At 35.3% G+C, this 14,515-nt stretch overlaps 1 protein-coding gene across 7 annotated transcripts in view; it reads left to right on the forward strand.

Moving 5' to 3' along the window:
• TLCD4 (TLC domain containing 4) overlaps window positions 1-14,515 on the forward strand; it is a 126,240-nt gene that overhangs the window by 71,719 nt on the left and 40,006 nt on the right. For all 7 annotated transcript variants that reach the window (XM_063625573.1, XM_063625575.1, XM_063625571.1 and 4 more), the window contains 3 exons: window positions 3,614-3,703; window positions 5,390-5,448; window positions 6,507-6,601. In XM_063625573.1, coding sequence (XP_063481643.1) covers window positions 3,614-3,703; window positions 5,390-5,448; window positions 6,507-6,601 — 244 coding nt within the window. The remainder of the gene's footprint in view (window positions 1-3,613; window positions 3,704-5,389; window positions 5,449-6,506; window positions 6,602-14,515) is intronic.

The following is a 14,515-nucleotide window of genomic DNA, read 5'->3' on the forward strand; positions in this document are numbered from 1 at the left end:
GTCCCCAAACATTGCTGTGCATTTGTAAACCTCAGTGAGTCAGAGCAGCCATGGCCATATTTTTTGTTGTTGCTATTTAGTTGAAGTTAATACTAACCATAAAATGGATTCAGCAAGTCTCTAAAGTTTGCTATAATTATCTTTCATTGAAATTTCCTTTTAAAATTCAAGAAATTCTGTCAGTGTCTGAGTATTTATTTGAGAATGGTCATATTTGATTTGAAATTCCCTTTCTTTGAACCAAATTGTTTTGCAGGCATCTACTTTTATGATTTAGACTGTGAATTTAATAAGACTCTAGTTTTTTTTTTTTTTTGCACTTTACAGTGATGTATCAGGGTCATACATGTCAAAGTTCTTTTCACCCAAAAAGCAAGAATTATTTCTCCACATATTTTCAAAAAATAAGTAGTATGATTATTTTGTCTTAAGACTAGCACAAAAATACTGTTCAAATGCGTTATACTAGAGATACCATTACTTTAAAAAATCTATTCTAACATATGAAGATAGATAGAATGGTAGGAAAGAGAAAGGGGTACATACATTCTCTGATTAAATGTTGAACTAGTTTCATTTCCTCTTTCCTGTGGTTAGAATAGGTAAAGGCATTTGAATGTTAGGTAGCTACAAGTCAGAGAAATAGGGAAGGGTACAGAGAGATGGAAGTCAAGGTGAAAATGAAATGAAATTGAAAAATATTTTGCATTATCTAGTCTTATCACTGCCATTCTATGACACAGGAAATACCATTTGGGAAACTGAGTTTCTATTTGAAAAAGGAGTCTGGGATTATATGAAATTCATTTAGGTATTCAGTGGTGTTTTCTCTTTCTCTCAAGTTTGCTCCTGCTTCTCACTCCAGCTTTTTTTACAAAGGACTTAAGCTGTGAGGTGGAGAGTGCAAAGTAGGAAAAGGAGGCTGTATTTTGAGTAAAATATATATGTCTTAAAATTCAGCCTCCAGTTTGAAACATACAGATAAACACACATAATTCTTTCTAGTAATCAGGAAAGAGTCTCTAAACAATGAGTGGTCTCAGCCATCTAGTATAAAAAGAAATGGAGGAAAAAAAAATACTGGAAATGCCCACTTGAGAGACAACAGTTTAAAAGTGAGAAATTGTTGTACTGAATTGTTACTTTTTCTGAAAACGTATATACTTACAGGTGTTATATCTTATAATGTAAAAAAATTTTCTTAATTACTTATATTCACCTTCTTACCTATCACATCGAAAGTCTTATTGTGTTGAAATGCTACTAATTTTTAAATGTTTCTCTAAAATTTAGCTCTTTCTGACTGAGCTATATAATTTCTGTTGGCAGTATTTACACTACTTGTGACTAGTAACTTAAAATTGCTATTCTAAAATGGTCATTAATCATTTCCTTAGAGTGCTATCCCTTTATATGCACAAACATTTCTTTTCCACCCTCTTTGAAAAAAAATTGAAATATTTTATCTTGGGTAATATCTTAGAATTTCTTTTTAGATACCAAGGAATCTAAATTTTCCTTTGCTAGGAATCTGATTTTAAATAATAAAATATAAAATTTTTATTAACAGAAGTTTCTGAAAATATAGTATAGACTTTTAATACAGAATAGTGTATGAGTGAGGGCAGGGTATTTGTTCTTCCTCCTCATTACAGAGGGAGATATTTGATTGGACCAAGTAATATTTAACTTTTCTGTACTGAATCATACACCATTTCCATCAGCTGAGGGCTTAGAATGCTTTCCATTTACCACATAACATCTCAAAATAGAAGTGAATCTGAGGCCTGAGTGTCAGAAATAAAAAGTTAGGTTTTTCAAAAGGGAGCTTTTTGACTATGGTTACCAAACAGTAAAACAAGTTTGTAGGAGAGATTATATATTTTTAAATTTTATATAATTTTTGAATAGCAATAGAGAGTGGGCTGTATGACCATTTAGATGTAGTATTTTATTTGATATCAAGGAATTTAATTTTTTTTTTTTTTTTTTTTTTGAGACAGAGTCTCGCTCTGTTGCCCAGGCTGGAGTACAGTGGTGCAGTCTCTGCTCACTGAAACCTTTGCCTCCCAGGTTCAAGTGATTCTTGTGCCTCAGCCTCCCGAGTAGCTGGGATTACAGGCGTGTACCACCGTACCCAGCTAATTTTTGTATTTTTGGTAGAGACGGAATTTCACCATGTTGACCAGGCTGGTCTCAAACTCCTGACCTCAGGTGACCCGCCCACCTTGGCCTCCCAAAGTGCTGGGATTACAGGTGTGAGCCACCATGCCTGGCCAAGGAATTTACATTTTTATCCTGTGCTCAAGGTACGCTTGGCATGAAAATTATAGACTTGTAAACCAGATAAATTGGATTAATTATTCACATTTCAAAATGATTCTTAGGTATTATAAATGATACTTGGTCAATGCCTTTAAATTAGTGAGAATCTTTGCTTATTTAAAATATGGCTTGATTTAGCATGATACATCTATTTTGTAACATGCTATCAGGTCAAGTATATTGGTTTCTCAAGTTACAATGAAATTTTCTGATATCAAACCTAATATTAGTTGATATATTTTACTTACTTTTAAAGATTTGGGATCATATTGTAGAGAAAAATGTATTGCACACCAGTAATTTTTAGAGAGAAAACTTTGCTGTACCTCTCATTTTTTATCCTAATGAAAAGAAAAGAAGCTTCATTACTTGTGAACTTCTTGATAAAGATGTGAGAAATCTGAAATTGTTGGGTAAAAAAACTTTATTGTATGGATAAATACACAGTATCCTAAGTATAGTTCTTTAAGTAACATAGAGCTTGGGAATTAGTCACATCATTAAATTTATTAACAAGATATATTCATAGAAACTTACGGTTTTTATGTTAAACTTATTCCTTCTATAAAAGAAAACTTGACCTGGATCTTGAGAACATTGTGCTTTTGGTTGGGTGTTTCTTTTAAAAACAAATTTTCCATATAAATTTATGGTCCTCAATTTTTCTGTTTAGAAATGTTTTCATAATAATGATAAAGAGGGACTAAAAATAGCTACCCTTGCTTTCTTAAAAATTTGTTACAAGAATCAAGTGCAATAGTGCATGTCAACGTACTTTAAAAACTGAAGCCTCCCAAGATAATAAATCTTCATATCATGATTCATTTGAATTGTTTTAAGGATATGGAGTTTGTTAAAGCCAGTAGATCTGGAAGTCATTCCCAGCTGATTGGAGCAGGAAACTTATCCTGCATTGATGCTGTTGGGGCTGGAGCTTGGAGTCAAGGGTAGTGGGCTTGCCAGTTGCCATCTGTGCACAAAAGTCTGTCAGCTGCATCATCATGTATGCATCTATCTGTCTTAGAACTTTTAACCGATAAGTGATTCACCATTCTCTAGCACGAAATTGTAGGCCTTGGTATCTTCCTCGTTCTTTATTCCAAAGTAAAGCTGTGGCCTTTGGATTTCTAAATGGCAAGAAATGGCAATTTTGCATTATACTCTCCGTTATACTCCACCCCTGTATATAAATGCTTCCAGGTATAACTTGTTCAGAATGTTCTATGTCTTGTCAGAATTAAATTTTATTGCAAAGAATCTAAAATCTTTGTGTGCATTTTAATTTCAGGGTAGTATCCACATGCCATTCTTTGGTGGTTGGTATTTTTGGCCTGTACATTTTCTTATTCGATGAGGCTACTAAAGCTGATCCACTTTGGTAAGCTGTTTCTTTTTCTAAGATTGCCAATTTCATTTATGTTTTGATATTAATTATTTATAAGAACATCACTTTAAAACAGAAAACATATTGATGGTATATGCCTTATTAAAATGCTTGTGCTCAGACATTCTAGCAAAGTGCATTTAAATGATTTATTTTAGATTTGAACACAAATGAAGGCCATTTTGCCTTAGTGTAGCAATTGTTATCCCAAACAAGGAGATTATGATGATAATTTAAACATTTGTACTGTGTTAATGAGTAAAGCCAAGTTATTGTAGTCACAGTTCTGAAGAAAAATAAATCATTATTGAGATAAGGTGGTCAACTTGGATAATATCTACTTAAGACTTTTTTGTCTCCAATTTATGTTTGACTCATTTGATATCAAAGAGATGAAATGAGAGTTACAGATGGCCATGTGATAGGAATTTAGTACCACAGGATTTGAAACACTAATGCACTAATGATAACTGTGTTCAGCAGTAATAGGATAACATGTAAGATGGTCCTTTTAGAAAAATTTAAATGTCATTCCAATGGCAGAAATTTTGCAAACTGTTTCCTGGTGTTATATGAGAGGGCTTAGTTCAGCCTAGTTTGAGAGAGCAGGCATGTTTGAAGAAGCACTGCATTGAGATGAGGTAGTTGTGGGCTCCGGGGGATGTAGGACAGTCTAGCCTGTTCTTTTGACCACCACCATTTGACTGCAAGGACGTTTTTGTATTCATAAATATAAAATTATTCCCATAAGAATAATATCAGTATTGATACATTTTCATTGGGATGCTGTTTTTCAAAGAGAATTAATTTAGTGAATTTAATTCCATGACTATGTTTTTAAATAGTCTACCTACAAAATTACTAGCTTGCATGCTGTCAATCATAGGTGGGAATTGAACAATGAGAACACATGGACACAGGAAGGGGAGCATCACACTCCGGGGACTGTTGTGGGGTGGGGGGAGGGGGAGGGGGGAGGGGGGAGGGATAGCAGTAGGAGATATACCTAATGCTAAATGACAAGTTAATGGGTGCAGCACTCCAACATGGCACATGTATACGTATGTAACAAACCTGCACATTGTGCACATGTACCCTAAAACTTAAAGTATAATAATAATAAAAGAAAAAAAACAAAAGAAAACAATTTTCATTTTCATTTTACTAACATGACCATCAGCAAAATAAAACCAATTCTTTTGGGAAGTAAATTTCATAACAAAGATTTGATTCATTGTTCAAGTTTTGCCTTATCAAACTTTAACATAATTTTTGATAGTTTTGTATTTTATGTCATGATTTACTTCAGGTCAAATTTTCCTGGTTATATTTACAGATCAAAATTTGTAAAGAGGGCACAACTTGTGCTAAATGTTTCTATTAAATATTTGTAGTTCAGCTATTTTAGTGTTACTTTCACTAGTAGTTCACTTACTATGTAACTATCTTACTATGTAAGATAATAGCAGTAGTTATCTTAGTGCTAACACCAGTACCACATGATGAGTCACAGTTCGGCTAAACTGTCATTGTGTGTTTTGCAATTTTATTTGAAGATGACAGCTTACCATTTGAGAATCTATAGAAAGCAATTTCATTATATTTAAATCTCTATAGAAAAAAGAAGTAGCGGTTATCTATAATCTATATACTTTAAAAGGAACCTTTTTTGTTTTTCAGGGGTGGTCCATCACTTGCAAATGTGAATATTGCTATTGCCTCAGGCTACCTCATTTCTGGTATGTGAGATGTTGTTTTATTGTCTAATTCTTTGTAAACTACTCACGGAATTATACAAAGAATACATAGTCTATGCTTTTGGTTTATTTGAGAGATAGCATTTAGGAAGCATACAGAGGAAGAAAATACCTGCTATGATGGTAGAACATGAAATATCTTTTCATGAAATGGTTTTCTGTTTCTCACTGAAGATCAGAGTTACAGAGTGATGCCTCAAACAGCTGAGGCCTGGACATTTCTTATCAGCAAGGATATGGTCCCTCTTTGTCCTAATGAGGCTCTTAAGTGTAATGACTGTGAAACTAATGAAGTTTAACTTTTAGGGTCCCTCACTTGCAAGAGTTCTTGAAATGTGTTCCAGTAGTCATGGTTTTGTGTTGTTTTTATAAAATTTGCATAAGTAAGCTTTTTTCTTTGTTTTTCTTTTTAATAGTTATAGTTTTTGGTGGCGTTACTATTTTGAATTAGTATTTAATTGCATTCTTTTTTATTTTTAAAATATTTTTTGTACAATTTGTTTTATAAATGAGTTGGTCATTTTGTACCTTCCCTATGACCATCTTATCTCTGTTTGAATTATTGTAGTGACAAAAATCAGTCACTTAAGCTTATTTAAAATCATTTCTATTCAATAATATTTTTTGTTTATTTTAACTCTGGAAACAAGTTATTCATTTATGCTTTCAACAAATATTATATTACATATGATTAGGTTGGTACAAAAGTAATTGCAGTTTTTGTGATTAAAAATAATGGCAAAAATCGCAGTTACTTTTGCACCAACCTATATGCCAGGCCTTGTGCTAGATTCTGAGGGTATAAAGATGCGCACAACCTGGCCCTTGTCTTAGAGGAGCCACAGGAGAGTGGATGAGACAGGCATATAGGAGCAGAGATTTTATGGTAAAGTAGATAATCAGACTAACTGAGGGATGAACAAAGTGCTGTGGGCTCAGAGTGGACAGCGATGAGTTGGCAGGAGAAAGAGTTCAATACATTTGGAAAACAGTGCTACCTTCTTCTTATGTGATACTTTACTCACTTTTCTTTCTTACAGATTTGTCCATTATAATTTTGTATTGGAAAGTGATTGGTGACAAATTTTTTATAATGCATCATTGTGCGTCCCTGTATGCATACTACCTTGTACTGGTGAGTTCCAGGATTTTCTGTAGCCTAACTGGCAGACAAGATTGGGAATAGTGATGTAAAAGTGAACATAAATCTAAACATACAATTCTTAGTTTTTAAAGACCATCTCCAGATGCATTCAGGGATTGCTTTTGTGATATGCTATCTTGTGTATTAACTAAAATAATACCTTTATGTGTGTCTGTGTTGGTGTGTCTGTTTGTATTCATAGATTTTGAGACAGGCAAATGACCCTAATTCTTTGAATTTCCATTTAAAACCTTCAGGATTGTGTAGCTATAGATATTTGTCTGTATTTCTAGATGCTTTTATGATTTAACAGCAAAGAGTATGAGCCAGCGAAAATACTTCTTTTCTGTTTAATTCCATGTGCAATTACATATACATAATTACATTTAAGTAGGTTGGAGCAGTGGAGAAATCTTGCTCAGACTTTATCAGAACTCCAAGACCAAGGTTAATAGAGGATTCTTCCAACAGATCTCAGGCAGTAAAGCAAATTAAATTATATATCTAAAATTTCTGCATATACATATGTAAACTAGCAACTTTATATTCCTTGTATTTTTGTTAGGTTTCTCTAGAATCAATTGTTTTTCAACATAAGTATACCAACAAGCTCAAGGTAGATATTGCAACTGCAACTTTTTTTCCTAAAGATGGTTGCTTTTTTGATATGTCTATGTTCTATTGTTATAGTTTAAAATTTATGTTTTAAAGTGAATCTATTCATAGGGAAACAAAATAAGAAAAGTTAGATGAAATGATGAATGTTAACAGATGCTATAAGGATCCTATGTTATTTACCAATCTTACAGTAGTTACTCATTGACTATAAGAAGGTTTTTTTTCTATGCAGTGAATTCCCAGGTCATTTTGTGCATTTTGTTATTCCAAGTAAAGCAAACAAAAATAATAATAATTATAATTTTGGGGGGGTGGTAAATGATCATGAAATTCTTATCACTTATGCAATAATGAGAACTTGTATTTGGAAAGCACTTTGACTTCATACTTATGTAACCATTTAAGCTATTTGCAGTAAGCTTTTTTTCTTAAATGATTTTGTTATTAGAACAAAGTAAAACTTAAAGTGACGAATAGAAGCAAGTTCCCTGTAGGTTTAAAATGTATCCTTACTGAAGAAATAGTTGAAAAGTAAGATTCTTTGGAATTTAAGGTATTATAGGTTATATAATGTCTTGATTGCTATTTTTGTATCTTTCTACTATATTTACTGACGTTTTAAAATTCTCTGGCAGAGCAGTTTAGAGCTTAATGAATCCTCTTCTGTCTATATAGAGAGGTACAAATCCTACAGCCTTTTTTCCTGATACTCATCTTTCATCCCTGGAGCAGGATACTAATTATCAAGGAAAACCTGACAAGCTGATCTCTTATTCTAAGAGAAATGAACACATTTATGCTTTAATCCCCAATTTTTAAGGACAAACTACCATCCTTTGTACACCCTTTCCGACTACTTTGATAGCCTTCATTATTTTGTGTATGTGTTCCTTGTGAATCACCTTCTATCTCCAATTAAACCATGCCTTTAGATAATGAGTTAGAATATATTTGGAAAACATTTAAACTTGAAAATCATTCAATATGCATCAATTTCCAAGCCCACCATATTATTATTATTATTATTATTATTATTATTATTTATTTTCTCTTTTTTTGAGATGGAGTCTTGCTCTGTCGCCAGGCTGTAGTGCAGTGGTGTGATCCTGGCTGGGCAGAAGGGATAATGGGGAATTATTGTTTAATGGTACAGTTTCCATTTGGGAATATGGAAAGTTCTGGAGATGGATGGTGGTGATGGTTGTATAACAAAATGAATGTACTTAATGCCACTGAATTGCACACTTAAAAGTTGTCAAAAGGGTAAATTTTATGTCATATATATTTTACCATAATAAAAAAGTTAAAGCAAGCTTATGAGATAACTGAAACAAAGTTAGGAAGGAGAACTAATAACATATTGGACAATGTTATTACATTTTTAGAAAGGCTTCATCCTGGAACTATAAACTGAAACAAATGGGTGGAACTTAATAATGATAAATGTTAAGTTTTGCATTTAGGTTCAACAATGCATAAGGATAAAGAATGACCTGGAGGTGGTAGATGACTGCATCTCGGTTATGCCAGTTTATCACATCTGCTAAAACAGAAAGCTTTTTCAAATTTAGATTCTATTAGAGGAGGCATGGTATCCAATTCACACGTAGTTTGCCCGGTCAGACCACATCCAAGACCATCATCATCTGAAGTCCCTAAACTTGCATGTATCTGGAAGAGAGCTGCTAGTTAACTGCAGAGAAGAGATATTAGATTAGGTAGCTATTGTCTTATAACAAACAATTGAAGGACCTGGAGATGTCAGCCTAGAAAAGCTAAGAACTAGAAGGACATGATGGCCTTGAAATGTCCCTGGAAATGTGAAAGGACTACTAAGTGGAAGGGGGAGTAGACTTATTCTGGATTAATTCTGATGTTGGGACTAGGACAAATGGGGTAGTAAAGAGAGGTAGGGGAGACTTCTATTTTATGGAAGAAAGACATCCTCAGTGATTGGAAGATTATCACAATGGAAAGACCTTTTAAAGTGGCTATTCCACCATAAGATAGCTTTAATCAGATAGATATAAAAGTAGATACAATCAGCAGAAGCTTCAGGTAGGAGCTTGCACTAAATAATCTTTAAGGTTCTATTCTAATTCTGAGATTCTGTGATGCACCTGTTTTGTTGAAATGATTTGATTTAGTTCTAATGCAAGAGAACTAGACAATGGGGGAATTAACAATAAGCTATGTCACCAAGTTCTTAAGTAACCCTAGGAGGAAGAGGTGAAAGCAGCTGGCCTGCCAATCCATTCACTTCCTTGGGGGACAGGAGGGGAGAAAAAGAAGGCATGTGGCCCAGTCTAATCTCCTTGTCAACAAGACTTAGGATAAATAGAGTACTGATTTTTGTTACGAAGAAGAAACATTAACTCTGAAATGCCCTTAGCAGGATGTCCCTGGGTAAGGATTACCTATAGTAAAGAGAACCCAGTATCTATAAGGCACAGCTCATTGGAGAAGGTCATGTAGGCACACAGCAAGGAAAGAAAGAACTGGGTTGCCAGTGGCCCTTGATGTCCGAGACCTCTCTCTCCTTCATTTGAATTATTTGATGGTCTCTATCTTTGTGTAATGCTAGGTAGGAACACTGTTTCACATGAGTCTGATTTGGCAGTCCAATCCGTGCGTTAGCTCAAACCTTCATCTCTGTCTTATAAGCAAATAATCAAAAACCTTGAATGATTACAATTAAGCAAATAGTTATTAAACATAGTAATAGATTTTGTTTCCAAACCTTAATTCTAGGTTGATGGTACCCTGAAATGGTTTCCATTAATAGGTAATAGACTGACCCAGAGTCTCAAGCACCATTGAAATGTGCTTGAGACTCTGGGTCAGTCTATTACCTGTTAAAAAATGCCCCATCATTGCCACTGTAGAACACAGTCACGTTTTTACACAGGATTCCAATTTGGGATGCCCAGAACTTATTTCCTATCAACATATAGTCGTAGTGTAGTGTAGTGTAGTGCAGTGTAGTGCAGTGTAGTGTAGTATAGTAGGGAAAAGGTGCCCATTTTTGTCCAGGCCTTTGGTGGTAGAACAGTCAGTATTTAGTACCATACTAGCAGTAGTAGGTGCATAATTTAGTTCTCTTTTCCCCCCTACCTTCTAAACCTCTGGTCTTAGCCACTCCTAGCTGGTAGAAAAATTTCCCGTAGTAAGAAAATCCAGACTTCTGTAATCACTTGCTAAAATGAGAATTTTCTTTTAAGCTGCGGAAGGGATCAGAAAAATCCTGTTTTGTTTCCCCTCACAGTCATACAGAGGCCATGGCAAATGTAGATTTTACTCTATACAAAGCTCCTTAAAGGTAGGTGACAGAGTAGAGACACCACACTAACCATAAATCACTTGTGAGTTTTGCCATAATTTACCAACAATAAAGTATCAGAATTTGTAATTATTTAAAAATGTTATAGAAGGATTTAATCCTATCCCTTTAATAGCATCTATCTTATTTGTATTTTAGTAGGTTTTCTTGAATAGGAGAGAAAAGGATAAAGTAACAAGGAATTATGCATAACCTGAATCTTATCTAATGGCCACCTATGCTGATGGACGTATGTGTCACATGTGATGCTATCTGTCATGGGTGTATTAGATTAAATGGGCCCAGAGTCATTGATATATTGACGGGTACAGGATCAGAAAATATAGATGCAAGATTACTGAAGCATACTTCTACACCCCAGTGTGACTCATAGAGGTTTTTTTTTTTTAAGATTTTTTTATTTTTCTTTTTTTCCTACTGGCAGGATCAAACAGGTATTACAGAGGTTTTGAGCTAAGGAGGGTGGGGGATAGGGGATAACAATAGGATAGAATGAGTGGTTTCAATTAGGGATGTAAGATTTAAATATAAGATACTATTTAAAAATTAAAATGTCATCCAGGGATCAATCAGTAATACCGTAGTAATTTAAGGAATGGAAAGATCATTGTGTTAATTTCTGTTAATTTTTTTTTTCTGAATATAGATGTTTGTAAAAAAAAATTGAGTTTGTAGAAATATTGGTCTTAGTAAATATAATGTTTTCTAGGTCTGATTCTCCAGAGATAACTACTGATAGTACTTGATGTATATTCTTGCAGTTTTTATAAGTTTTGTATAAATGTTCATATGTATATTTATGCCTTTTTGAATTTTCTAAGAGAGCTTTTGGGATAGATGGAATTTAAACCCAGCCTTCAAAAATATGCATATTTAGGTTGGAAAAAAAAGTAGGGAAGGCTTCCTAGGTCAGAAAACATTTTGAGGAAAGTCACTGAGGAGATGTCAGATCTTCATGGGTGATATTGAGGACTTGGGGTGTCAGGGTATGGGATTTGTGTAGACATGGGTGATGGTTGTACATATGGATGAGTAAGATAGGGCCAGCTGATAGGTGGAGTGAAAATTCAAACTCACCAGCCCTGCATTTTTGCTTTTCACGGAATAGTTGTAGGATCTTTAGACAAAAAATAACTTAATACAATTGGCATGTTAGAAAAATAAAGCTGATGAGGCCGGGCGCGGTGGCTCACGCTTATAATCCCAGCACTTTGGGAAGCCGAGGCGGGCGGATCACGAGTTCAGGAGATCGAGACCACGGTGAAACCCCGTCTCTACTAAAAATACAAAAAATTAGCCGGGCGTGGTGGCTGGTGCCTGTAGTCCCAGCTACTCGGAGAGGCTGAGGCAGGAGAATGGGGTGAACCTGGGAGGCGGAGCTTGCAGTGAGCCGAGATCGCGCCACTGCACTCAAACCTGGGTAACAGAGTGAGACTCCGTCTCAAAAAAAAAAAAAAAAAAGAAAAATAAAGCTGATGATGATATGCAGAAAAAATCTGATTGAGGGAGAGGATATCTTTTAGGAGGTGCTTGAAGTAATATAGGTGACAGATTAGAAAGAAGCTAATTTTGGTGGTTATAGCGGTGGTTATATTAATGAGGAAGAAACAAATCGGAGTCATTTTGCAGTGAGTAGAGCACAGTATCTAATTTGGATTTCAGAGAAGGAAGGGAAAGAAAAGACCAAAATGATCCAGAGCACTAGAGGAAGATGACACCATGGAAGGAAATGGGGGAAGCAGTTTGGAGAGATACTTTGAGATGTTAAGAGGTTTTTGGAGATGCATGGCTATCCCAGGGGAAAGTGGCCCATATGCCATTAGAAATGAAGGTTTGTGTAAAGGGCAGTGCAGTTGGGGTCAGGGACCAGAAGAAGGATGATCAGGCAAAGGATAACTCAGAAGGTAGAAAGAGAACCATAAAAGAATGCATTTGGAAGTCAGTGGTTTCCAAAAGCAATATTGGAAGCAATATTCCCTAAAAGCAATATTGTAAATAAAAAGCTGAGATAAATAGTGTTTTAGCAGAGGCCATTTAAAAAAGCTATTTTAGGTAATTCATTTTTATTTGAGGATTAGGAAACATTGACAAGCAAAAAGAAAAAATGATGCCCCAATCTCACAGCCTATGTAACTATATTATTTATTTACTTAACATTTACATTTAGGAGTGTACTTTTTTCCTATATGCACACGTGTATATGCATATGTCAAAAACAGCATTTCTCATATAAATATATAATATGTATGTTACAAAAATGTGATCAAATCGAAAATTTAAATTTTCGTTTTACATATTGAAGTGGTTCTGGCAATCTTGGGTCAGAAAGCAAGGAACCTATCAAAGACTAATGGGACTGTGTCAGAAGGACACAAGATCCAATATGAAGACTCTTCTGTTGGCTTAAAATGTGACATTTTGATCATCAATTAGAATAATGACTGTAGTTGATTGAAATCCATTGACTCGTGAGTTCTTAATTATATTTTTAAAAAATGAAAGGAGAAAGCAAGCCAGTTGGGCAGTCTTGCTTGACGTCTCATGTGGGTGCTGTTAAGTGGCAGTTGAGGCTGGAATTATCTAAAGGCTCATTGGTAGGAGTTCAGTGGGAGAGTATCTATATGTGGTCCTTCCGTGTAGCTTGGGCTTCTCACAGCCTCATAATTGTGTTCTGAAGAACATTTCAAGAGTAATTGTTCCAAGAGACCTAGGAGGAAGCCGCAAGGCTTCTTAGGACCTGGCTTCAGAAGACTCACTACATAGGTAATTCCAGTATATTCTATTTATCAAGTGAGTTGCTAAGGGCAGATCAGATTTAAGAGGTGGGAAATAAGACCACTTCTTGATATGAGGAACATTTTGCACATACAGGGAGGGAAGGAATTGAGGTGGCCCTGTTCAGACACTATCCATATCTTGATTTGTCAACGTTGGGTAATAATGTTAGATAGTATTTTCTTGCTGTGGTGGACAAGAATTTAACGTTCATACCTCTATTTGCCTTCCCTTCTTCCTCCCAGTGTAGTTAGGGAATGCTAGTTGTCACTCAGTTCCTTTTAAAACTTTAAATATTCTTATTTCTGGTCCTATAGCACCCCTTGATACTTAATTTTTTCTTTTTTCTTTTTTTTTTGAGACAGAAGTAATATAGGTGACAGATTAGAAAGAAGCTAATTTTGGTGGTTATTCTGTTGCCCAGGCTGGAGTGCAGTGGCACTGTCAGGGCTCACTGCAGCCTTGACCTCCCAGGGCCAAGTGATCTGCCTGCCTCAGCCTCCTGAGTAGCTGAGACATTTACCACTATACCTGGCTAATTTTTTAAAATTTTCTGTAGAGATGGGGTCAGCCTATGTTGCCCAGGCTGGTCTCAAACTGCTAGGCTCAGGTGATCCTCCTGCCTCAGCCTCCCAAAGTGCTAGAATTACAGGCATGATTCACCATCCCTGGCCTCTTGATACTTTATTTATTTATTTATTTTATACTTTAAGTTCTAGGGTGCATGTACACAACATGCAGGTTTGTTACATATGTATACATGTGTCATGTTGGTGTGCTGCACCCATTAACTCATCATTTACATTAGGTATATCTCCTAATGCTATCCATCCCCCCTCCCCCTACCCCATGACAGGCCCTGGTGTGTGCTGTTCTCCATCCTGTGTCCAAGTGTTCTCATTGGTCACTTCCCACCTATGAGTGAAAACATGCGGTGTTTGGTTTTCTGTCCTTGCCATAGTTTGCTCAGAATGATGGTTTCCAGCTTCATCCATGTCCCTACAAAGGACATGAACTCATTTTTTTTTTTTTTTTTTTATTATACTTTAGGGTTTTAGGGTACATGTGCACAATGTGCAGGTTTGTTACATATGTATCCATGTGCCATGTTGATTTCCTGCACCCATTAATTCGTCATTTAGCATTAGGTGTATCTCCTAATGCTGTCCCTC

This window comes from Symphalangus syndactylus, chromosome 12, assembly GCF_028878055.3.
Source record: "Symphalangus syndactylus isolate Jambi chromosome 12, NHGRI_mSymSyn1-v2.1_pri, whole genome shotgun sequence".
In the NCBI taxonomy this organism is placed as follows: domain Eukaryota; kingdom Metazoa; phylum Chordata; class Mammalia; order Primates; family Hylobatidae; genus Symphalangus; species Symphalangus syndactylus.